Source organism: Bacillus rossius, chromosome 5 (genome assembly GCF_032445375.1).
Source record: "Bacillus rossius redtenbacheri isolate Brsri chromosome 5, Brsri_v3, whole genome shotgun sequence".
NCBI classification, from domain to species: Eukaryota; Metazoa; Arthropoda; class Insecta; order Phasmatodea; family Bacillidae; genus Bacillus; species Bacillus rossius.
The window spans coordinates 56,990,785-57,002,281 of NC_086333.1; the positions used below are offsets into that span (position 1 = coordinate 56,990,785).

Sequence of the window (11,497 nt, forward strand, 5' to 3'; positions counted from 1 at the left end):
TTAAATATAAAAAAATTTAAACCTTTAAGAATAATTGTTATCTCTTAATTCCAAAATCAAAATTCTTTTTTCTCCTAAATAAATAATAGATAAATAAACAGAAGAGTTGTGCATTCCATTTTTTTCGAAAGTGAAATTTCAATTCCTTACTTGAAATAACTTTCTGGTGGCAAATCTGTGCCCTGCTGCTCTCCACGACCTACACGGATATTCAGAGATGTAGGCGCAGCGTGTTGCGCACGTTGAGTGATGGCTGTGGTGTGCAGACTGCGCGCTGGACCAGTTCAAGTGCGACACGGGAGGCTGCGTACCGGGCTCCCAGGTGTGCGACGGGGTGGAGCACTGCCCGGACTCCAGCGACGAGTGGGGCTGCCTCAAGGTCAAGGACGACACCAACAGCTTGCAGATAAGGTAACTGCTGTCGTACACCGCGCTTCAGCCTCTCCGAAACACTTGTCTTTTTGAGGCCGGTGATTATTTTTTTGAAAAACACTTGAGCATTTATCTTGAGATGCCTTCGCAAAACGTCGTCAGACACTGCATACAAATGGTTCGAGTAATTTCTTCGATTGCACTTACATTACAAAGAACCACTCCCTGAACTGCCATTTTGTTTCCATTTTATCCCTGTGTCTAATGGTGAAACCATCTTCTCAGAAATATAATCAAGTGTGTGATGGTGAGAATAAATTTTTATCTATTCCTCTCAAATTATTTGTTGTCAAAGTGAAATGCTATTTGACCAACAATTCAACTTGTGCGTTAAGGCTCGATTTCAATTGTGGCAATGAGTTTTCATTATGAAATTATTTTTATTGAGTATACTTTAATTGGATGTTCCAATACCTACACAAACAATACATTTTGTGTTCTGTAGCAAATTTTGTTGGCTGGCATACATATTTGTAAAAAAAAATTGCAGGCAAATATTTGTTATTATAATTTTTTCTTGAGTAATTGTGTTGTGGTCACGCACTAGAATTTTAATTTTCTTCTGTGATCTTATTTCTTTATAAAAATCTGCAATTAAAAAAAAAACCTTACATTTTAAACCTGGTGAATGTAGGTGAGACTTAAATTATGCAATCCTAGTAACTTCTGAAACATAATTAAGCAGCATAAAAAAATAGTTTGAGTAAGTTATCATTAGACAGAGAATACTTTAAAGCTTTCTTTGTTGTATTGGGTGTTCGTGTCATTTTACTTTCACCTAGACGATGTACTCAATTCTCAGCAGAGTAAAACCATATTTTTTTTAAGTGGGGTATTATGATTGACGTTATGCAAGCCATTTGGTTTTTTCTGTGTATTTTCATTTATCCCCACTTTATCATCATTTCATCTTGGCTCATTGTCTGTAATAATCCAAATGTCTAAATGATAAGCCTGAATTAAGTAAATCATTATAATAAATCACACTATAAGTGGCTATTAAAATTAATGTGAAGTGCAAACAGATGTGATGTGTAGTGCAAACAGATGTGTTACACTCCTGAAATTGTTCCCGGGTAAAATATCTACGCATTGACTGTGAATAGATAATGAATAGGGGCATATATTTTTTCGTGAAAAGGTTTTGAGAATATTTGAGAGTTAAAACACTGTAGCATCATCTGTGTTTCGTGATTGGTTGAGTGTCTTTCAGGTACGTATTTACCGTTAGAAAACCAATCACAGTAATTCAGCATGGAAGCAATCACGTCCTGAGTGGCTCTGTTAACTAAGGCAATGGCCTCTCTTGCAGTCGGCTGTTAATAGCAAGGAAAAACTGCGTACCATATTGCAGTTTAATGGCGTTCAGATTTTATGTGCGAAAATGCCTGCATCTAATTGCGAGTTTTTTTGGACCGACGTAGGTCGTCGGACGGGGCGTGGCACCCGGTGTGCGGGGATCGCTGGGACGGCAACGTGAGCGACCTGGCCTGCCGGGAGCTGGGGTACAGCAAGGCGGTGTTCACCGACATCTCCCCGCGGCCCCAGGACGGCGCCCCTGCCGCCTCGTATTACGCGCTGCATCACGCCGGCGACCTCGCGCCGACCGGCCGCCAGCCGTCGCTGCTGGCGACGCTGGCCGCAAGCCCGGAGTGCGACAGCGGCTCCGCCGTCGAGATATCCTGCCAGGAGTTCTGTGAGTGGGCCGACCCTGATCCCCCCTTCCGTCTCCCAGACCACGCCTGCCCGGGAACAGGGTGGTCAGCAAAAGGAAAAACACAGGGAAAACCTGTAAGAGTTGGGATTTTCAGTATGGGTACACGAATATTCAAGAAATATCCTATATTCATCAGTGGTGTAACCAGGATTTGTGTATGGGGGGTGTTAAGAAGCATGCCCCCCCCCCCCCCCCCACCTGTATTAAAGCGGGGGGTCCGGGGGTCCTCCCTCGGGAGAATTTGGATTTTAAGGTGTAAAATAGTGCTATTTTAGCAGTTTTCGGTACTTAAATTTAAATATTGTAATGGTAAAAATTTTATTAATTTTTAATATGAAATTTCTTTGAGTGATTAATAAAAAATTAATTACTGATTTGGTGCTAAAGGGGCGGGGGGGGGGGGTTGAACCTCTAAACCCCCCCTGCCTAGGCCCCTGATATTCATGAATAATTTCCATTGAGTCGACATTTTAAATATAATAAGTTTTTAATTATTAGTTACCAAAAGCCACACCAATTGGGACTCATTCACAAATAATTTAATTTTAAAATGTTACAAATATTAAGGAAGATGATTTATAGAGAAATTGGATTTGTTTTCTGCAACATTGTAGTTTTTTGATTAACACCATTTTCCACCATCTTAGTTATCGTTGTTTACTCCTCAGTCCTCCCGCAAGCCAGGCAACCTGGCCTGTTCAATAACTCTACATTACGTCTCCCTCTCTCACTTCAATACGACATAACACTGAGCAACTCTGAAACACAACACATCACTGCAGTCACTCTCTGCTACTTTGCAGTTCATTCTCTATGGGTCTGTTTGCTGAAGTCTTTTCATAGTTCTCTCCCCCGTCGTTGTGAACTGGCACCATACACACTTATCACGTCTATCTCGACAGGTTTTTGTGACGCAAGTGTGCAAACATTGTTTTTGCGTGAGTTTCCTATGCTTTCTACTGCAACATTTTATTCATGACTTAACTGCTGTAAAGGGTTGTTTTTATTGAAGAAACTGACAAAAAAATTGACAAGGAAACAGCCTATCATCTTCTCTCTCTTAGGGAAGATGGGAAAGGGAAATAAGAGTATAAAAAATAGCATTCATTTCCTTTGTATTTTTTGTTTGATAGTGCTATGATGAAGAGGGTGGGGTGAAGAAGGGCCATAAAGGCTGAAGAGGGGAAAGACAAAGGACATTAGTGCCTTTTCTTACCCTTATGTAGCAATAAGCTGAGACACGGACCATAAAGATTTCACCTGTATTCTACTGACGACAAGCTATATGCACGACTCATATTTGAGGGTGATCCTTAGGGTGAAAATGTTAGATTTTTTTGCTAGATTTTTTTGCCTAAGAGTGTGACCCATACGAAGGGGAGTAAATACGGTATAATTTTTTATTGGTTAAAACTGGAATTACATATGTATGTTATTATCTGGCGATACATATTTTTGTATTCTGTTAGGAAATTTCGTAGCATTTTGAGGTTTTTTTTTCAATAGGTAACTTTGTATAATAAAAAAAAAACAGTTTGCAGAAAGAATTTTTTTTTTTTGGTAGTGAATTTGGTATTGTACATTTTAAACAAATATGATATTAATGCAGCTCAGACATGGTGCTACCTATTGAAATGGTGTGTCACTATGGCAGATTTTTCATATGGAAAAATCTTGGAGCTGTCAGGTAATTAGTTTCTGGTGTTCTGTTAGTGCATAACGTCTCGGTAGGTGAGAAACTGTTGTTTGGGCATGCATCGCCTCAGGAGATTTCTGAGGCCACCTTCAATTAGTACTGTCACGAGCATCAGCTTCGATAATCGGTGCCGCTCCGAATACCATGGTGCTAGCCGCCAAGACGCATGGTGCGGACAGTTTTTGGTTTTAATACTGTACACAGAGCAGACTTTTAGCATTCCCCAAATAGCTTTTAACTCATCAGTTGTGTCAAATATTGACTTCCATCAAAAAAGGAGCTTATCTGTAAACTTTCTCTAGCTTGCACGAGTCTGCAGAAGGGAATGGGTGAAAGCTCCATTGCAAGCGTACGTCTATTAAAAATTTAGGACAGTTAAAAAAATAATAATTTTATTGCTGACTACGAACATTTGCATAGTGTGCCAAACCGACACAGCTGTCTTGTAGAAACCTTTTTTTTTTAAATATCAATAATGACAGCTAACTATTTCTGATATGATTTTTCTTATATCAGTATTATGTTCTAGACGGTACATGTGTCTACGACACTAAAAGACTCTATGCCTACACGTAGTTATGACACTGTTTAATTTTCTATAACTATCTGGGAAGGAATGATATATGTTACTATCCGAAACAATCCACTCTCTAATACGTAGTATTGCAATGTCAAACGATCGTATTTAAAAAAAAAATGAAAAATTTTTGGGATGATTACAGTTTAATCAATTTTTTTAAGTTATGTTGCTTGAAAACATTTTTTTAATAAGGGTGTTCCTGCAAGTCGCGTGTTTGTTGTTTGGGCAGCGTGCGGGATCCACAGCTCCGCGGACGGCATGGCAGCGCGCCTCGTCGGGGGAGACCGCGCGAGCGGCGGCCAGTGGCCGTCTGTGGCGCTCATGTACCACGCCGGCCACAGGGCCAGCTGCACCGCCAGCATCGTCAGCCCCGTGTGGCTGCTCACCTCCTTCAACTGCCTCAAGTCCAAGTGAGTCGCTGCTCTCTCTCCCCCAAACCCCCTCGGTCGGCGTTCGGAGCCGGTCTAGCTTCATAGCTGTAGGAAGGGGAGAGAGACTTCATTCAAAAACAGTTCACATGTAGGTAATACAGTCAGAGGTCTTTAAATCCAGCACGCCCTGGGCCACGCGGCCAGGAGGGACTAGCGATCGTCAGTGTAGTTTTAAACTGTAAAAAAAATAAAAGTAATATCCACTACAATGTATTCAAAACAGGTTTTAATAAGCTGCTCTATAGAAATGTAGGAATTAATAAAAAAATACAGATGAGAGTTGGTGGTCTTGAGAAAATCATTGGAGAAATGTACCCGTGAAATGTAAACTCTGAGAAAATGGAAAACATTGCTGGAATGAAAATGGTCTGTAATGATAAACTGTGAGTGGAAAAAAAAAAAAAAGCTGGCACCGCAGTAATGCGATACAACAACCATGGTTAGCAACAGGAAGGGAGGGGATACCTAGGGGCCGGGGGCACCATGAGGCCCCTCTACAAATTTTGGGATTTATTTTAGTGCTTGTAATTCCATCCTACTATTAGTGTAAACCCAAGATTATTGCTGATAGGATTCACTGGAAACCGTACAAATTATGTCATTTGCAGTGGTATCGTTACAGTTATTGCCACAATTACAAGAATCCAAGGCCTCCAGGTACTAGTGTAATTTGTTTTTCTCACTTTATAAATTTTGGCCAAGTATCAAAATGTATTTGTGGATTTATGTTCTGTGAGTCTTGATAACAGCATGCAGTTCGTTTTCTGTACTCGAAGCATAAGTGCTATGACATAATTTCGAAATGCTTTCATCTTTCATGATAAACTGATCACAGTTTTTTTCTTTTTTTTTTTTTTTAAATTCTAAATTCTAAATTCTAGCATTTGAAAAATTATATGTTGAATCAGTGATGGCCCACTTCACTCTTTCTGAGGGCCAGATATTTTGGAATAATTCAAGAGGCAAGCATGTATGAATTGGTATAAAATATCTTACAAAAATTATTTAATGCCATTATTCTGACTAATAATCAGCGAACCTGAATGTTTTCTGCCGGATCTATCGTGTAAAGAACATGTGATAATTTTGTCATCAAGAGGAATAAAAGTGGAAATTAATTTCGGACGTGTTTATTTGGTAATTGTCGTTAGCATTTTCAAGTCAGTTAACAGTCATAAACAGAATTTTAACCCCAATACCATCAAAAGAGTTTTTTAGGTTTTTTTTTTTCAAGTGGTTTTGTTTGTGCAAGGAACAGTTCTTGCATTAGCTGGGCACGATTGTGACTTGTTAAAAGTTTATATTAAAAGTTTTATTATTAATTTTTTTTCAAAATCAAATACACATTCACCTTATATTAATATTATACCTTTAAATAAAACTGGATAAACAATAAGGAACAATTGCCCATAGAACAAATAAACATTACCGGGTAAACTGTAATGTATAGGTAGAATAAGTGGTAAATGTATGTATACATGATAGTTTACTTTAGTTTATTTGTTTTAAGCGTCTTTCATCAGACTGGGTTCGGGCAGTCTGCCACCAGTTGGTCATTACTCTCTATTAAATATTGGGGAGGAAGCCAGACAAAATTGTTCACCCCTGGGCCGTTAGTTTCTCTCAACGACCATGCACACACCATGCACTCCAACGAAACATGATGTTCATCACCACATCTTTGAAGCATGTAGTGATGGCTTCACTTCCGTGCGTGCAGGGACAAGGCGCTCGCTCCGGACACGTGGGCGGTGTTCGCCGGAGGCTCCATGTTCGACGAGGACAAGCCGGAGAGGCAGATCCGCAAGGTGCAGGCCATCGTGCCCCACCCGCAGGCAAAGTTCAACCAGTTCGTGTTCAACGACGACCTGGCCTTGGTGCGGCTGGCCGACCCCCTGGCGCTGACGCGCTACGTCAGCGCGGTCTGCCTGCCCGAGGAGGAGATCGAGCCGCGGCAGCTGTGCGTCACGGCCGGCTGGAGCTACGCTGCGCCCGGAGGTGAGTCCCCCCCCCCCCCCCCTCTCTCTCTCTTATATGCTCTTTCGCTCAACATGGGGTAACATTCACATCCACTAAGCACTTCTGAAGACTACAGTCCTGCCAGATGTTACGGATTTACCGACAATCATTACCGATCACAGATAATTTTATGCATATTGAAAATTTATAAATGAACTATGTTGCAGAAAACAGATGGAAATTTCTGGATAAATCTTCTTGGTTTCATACACGTTACACTCTTTTTTGATGAAATTTTTTGTGTGAATGAGTCCCTATTGCTGTAACTTTGTTGGTAATGAATTATTTGATTCATAATGTCAGGTTGAACATCAAATTATTCATTTTGAATTCTAAATTGTTAAATACTTGCAGACCCTGCTTGTCTACCAGGTTTAGGGGCATCCAGTAATGGATCCAAAAGCTGTGTGTTCAGAAACAGATGTAGGAGGGTCATTCTTAAAGTAAAAGAATGTTTTGATGTAACGATCCTAGCAGTTCTCTCCCACCACCCCCACTGCCGCATCATGGACATGCCCACTCCTTCGCACCAGTCTGACGCAAGCCGCAATGGTCGTTCACTGTTCATAGCGTGGTAACTTGCTCTTTGAATGTGAAATAAAGTCCACCCTGTATAAATTTACAGACAGATAACGTAGGTTTATGGTAATGTGATAAACGAAGCTGCATACAGTTAAAATATTTTATAGAAGTACCACCTCACACAATTGGTTATGCAAGTTAAAGATGTACATATGTTGTATTGTTCTTTCTGAGTTTCAAATTGAGGTAAAGGTTGAAGGGATAAAGGCCCAGTCGCTAAAAAGTCAATCAAGTATAAATGTCCTTTTTTTCTTCCTGTGCAGAGTTGAACTTCACCCCGTACCTGAACTACCTGCCGATCCCCACGATAGAGCTGGACGTGTGCAACTCGACCAAGCACTACTCCGGCTACATCGGCCCCAGCGACATCTGCGCCGGCTTCCTGGACGCTCGGAAGTCGCCATGCTATGTGAGTGGGACAGAACATTAAGGTGCGGTCTGATATGCCAGGTTGATTTTTTTTCTTTTCCATTTTTTTCAATAATACATATTTTAAGGGGTATTCCTAAAATTCTAAGTCGTTATACCTTTGTTGAATTTGTTGCTCTGTCACAAATATTTTTAAAATATATTCTTAGTGTAATGTCGTGGGTATAAAAAATTGTACAAGTGATAATAATTATGAAGACTTTCACGCCTTTTTATGCCCATGATATTACACTAAGTGAATATCTGTTGAAAATATTTGTGTCAGAACAACAAATGCAATGGAAATATTGAGTTAAAATTTTATAAATGGCCCTTGAATAAAAGTGATGATTTAAAAAAAAAAAAGAAAAAAATCAACATAGCATATGAGACCGTGTCTTGAGAAGCTGGTTAAATATTCAGGAGCTCTGCTTCAATTCCTAAGTTGTAACCAGTTTCCAACCTTCGTCACAGTGTGAAATGAACAGTTTCATACTGGCTAAGTGGCTGATCACATTTATGACTGCATGTCAAAAAAGAATGGGCATTTGTCAATTACGTTAAACTGTGAGGCAAAAACATAAAACTGTAAACCCTATACTAATTTGTATTAAAATAATAATAATAATAATAATAATAATGTAAGATTTCAGTGGTCTTTACTAAGTAATATGGTGTTGAAAACATGCATAGTTAGATTTTTTATTTTTATAATGTTTGATGTTGAAAGTGTTCAGTGAATGCATTTTAAATACCTACGTAGATTACTTTAATACAGCAATTGCTTCTTTTAAGTAATAAATTACGATTATGTATGAAGTAAGCTGTTTTTGGGTTGGACAGAGGTATTGTGTGTATGGACTAGGTATGGGCCAAACATACCTATCTTTTTAGTATTCAAAGGATGTGATTTTTTTGGGGGGAAATATTCTAAAAATTAATAGCTAGAAATTCAAACACTAGCAGTTGTGTAGTTAACGACTACATTATTATTTATCCCTACAGAAGCCATCATAGAAATTATAATCTTTGTACCTGCCATCAGCTACAATGGTCTAGGAATGTTTGCTTAGCATTGCAGGGAACATTTTTGACAGGGAAAAAAATATTTGTTATATCCTAAAAATGTATTTTTTTTTTTTAATTTTAAAAATAAAAATTGAATATTTTGAATATACTTTTATAACTTAAATTTGTGTGTTTTTTACTCTTATGCATATATGCATATATTATATTTTTAACTCTTTTGAGATCCAGATTCAAATATAAGGGGTAGATTAGAGATATTAATTCATGGAAATAGGGAATTGCACAAATGTACACATATAGTATACACAGTAAATATGAAATAAGTAAATATTATAATGTATGAATGGACGGAGAGGTAAGCAGTGGACGTGGTGCTTGCAGAACGACGAGGGCGCCCCCCTGATGTGCATCAGCGAGGGAGGGGTGTGGGAGCTGCAGGGGGTGCTGTCCTTCCACGGCAACTGCGGCCGGGGCGAGCACCCCGCCATCTTCAGCTCCGTGCGCAGCTCCCGGGGGTGGATTGAGCGCACCGTGGGGTCGCGCTTCCAGCACAAGACTGCCTTCAACGTCCGCCGGCGGTAACGTCGATCCTCGGGAGACAAGACTGCCCAAGCGAGCGTGCCAGAAACCACAAGCGACAAGAGCTGTAGAGCAGGTTCTAAAAGTCATTAAACCCTTCACACAGTCATGATCCCCTCCTTCGCCCTTTTGTTATCCACGAAATAGCACGGCCATTTGGGGGCAGATGCAATATTACTTCTGCTCAAATGTAAATTAGGGCGTACCTTTCCACGTCACATCACAATTTTCACATGTGAATCATTTGTGCAGGAGTATAGTGACTTTTGCAGATGTAGATTCTCACATCTGAAAATTACGGGAGGTTACGTTACATTCACTTGCGAACTTGGTGGCCGTGATCGTAAAGGAGACTGCATCATGAAGAGATTGTGACGTGTTAATATTGGAACATTTAACTCGTGAAATATGTCATGTAAAATATTTGTTCAGACTAGTGCATCACACACTCGAATCACATATAATAGCTAGTGTGTGAAATTTATGTTTGTAAATAGTGGATAATATTATTCATTGGACATGTTGAATTAAATGCAAAGGTAATCAAAATGCAGGAGTATGAAGTGTGGTTGTATACATTTTGTAAATTGTGAAAAATTGGTTTTGTGTGTAACCCTTAGTTCAAGACTGTCAAAACAATTGTGATGAAAGTGATTTAATTTAATACTGAAGTGGATTTGTGAAAAATGATTATTGTTAGTTTGCAGCTTGTCTATTTTTTTTTCTCACGAAAAACTGAAAACAAGTTACCAGAATATTTTGCACTGTTCTGTCTGCATGAAGCACATTTCGTTACTAGTTTCTTCTTTCCCTTTTCTATATATCCACAAGAAGTGAAAAAATATACTTTTTTTGAGAGTAACAGACTTGTAGACACTTAAAGTTAAAAGATAAAAGCTCAATGTACACCATGTGAATGCAGTATGTGTGAACTTTGTAGTTATAAGAAATATATTGCAGAGTAATAGTATATTGATGCTGAATATCCAAACTCTTGATATTTTCTTCTCATTGACATTAACAGATTTTATGTTCTGACAATAGGTAAATGACTGGTATTGCATTATTAATCACTGTACTTAATATTAATTCTTGTGTATAGTGTTTGAGTTGAAATGTGACTTTTTACGGAACTCTATGGAGCGTACAGAGAAATGAATTGACAATTACGTGCATCAAGTATCGCATGGCAACAGTTACGCTTTGGAGAACTTTATGTCAAGTGAAAGGTGAAGAAAGTGTTTATTTTAAAAATATAAAGTTTTTAAGTTAGGCTATTAGTTTTGTATATATTTAACAGAATGCAATAATGGCAACATACTTTTTTTTTCTAGTTGCCATGAAATATTAACTTCTATCTGCCCTTGGAATGGTTTTCTTTCAGTTTGTGCACACAAAATGTTGGCGAAGAGTTGAGAGATATTTTGTTCAGGTGTTACAACACACTATGATTAGCTATAAAATAATAGTTGTGTTACGTATACAATGTATCAGTATACTATGTATGTTGGAAAATTATGAAATGTAATTATGTTAAAGCTGTATTAAAATTGTTCCTGTTGAATAATAGAATTAGTATGATGCATGTACGTACATCACAGCTGTGGTGATATTGTTGATTGAGAATAGGTTTCATATTCTAACTCCGTCCACAAAGGAATTGCAAGCTTCTCCACAATTTTATTTTATAACTAAAAGTGCATATTTAATTTTTTTTTCTTGTGGCAGGTGCATGTAAATATTTACTGTAATATACAGGATTTTTTTCTAATCTGTATTTTCTGAAAAGAACTGTTACATTTTCTTGTGTTTAAATAAAAGTTTGACAAAACTCTATTTTGTTAATTTCATATTCATCGTTGATTTTGTTAATTTCATTTTCATCAATGGGATATTCCGAGTCTGCAAGCTGGTGGAAAAACACGTTTGATTAAGAAATTACTAAGGTTTCAAGTACTAAATACATATGATAATAAGCATCAGAACATGCTCAAGTTGCCAAGTTAAAATACAATATATTTGTC

At 38.4% G+C, this 11,497-nt stretch overlaps 1 protein-coding gene across 3 annotated transcripts in view; it reads left to right on the top strand.

Annotated features, from left to right (window-relative positions):
* Window positions 1-11,304, top strand: part of LOC134531825 (uncharacterized) — a 224,390-nt gene extending 213,086 nt beyond the window's left edge. For all 3 annotated transcript variants that reach the window (XM_063367786.1, XM_063367788.1, XM_063367787.1), the window contains 6 exons: window positions 267-411; window positions 1,857-2,128; window positions 4,655-4,835; window positions 6,577-6,854; window positions 7,721-7,866; window positions 9,276-11,304. In XM_063367786.1, coding sequence (XP_063223856.1) covers window positions 267-411; window positions 1,857-2,128; window positions 4,655-4,835; window positions 6,577-6,854; window positions 7,721-7,866; window positions 9,276-9,476 — 1,223 coding nt within the window. In that variant the 3' untranslated portion in view covers window positions 9,477-11,304. The remainder of the gene's footprint in view (window positions 1-266; window positions 412-1,856; window positions 2,129-4,654; window positions 4,836-6,576; window positions 6,855-7,720; window positions 7,867-9,275) is intronic.
* Window positions 11,305-11,497: the final 193 nt, after the last annotated feature.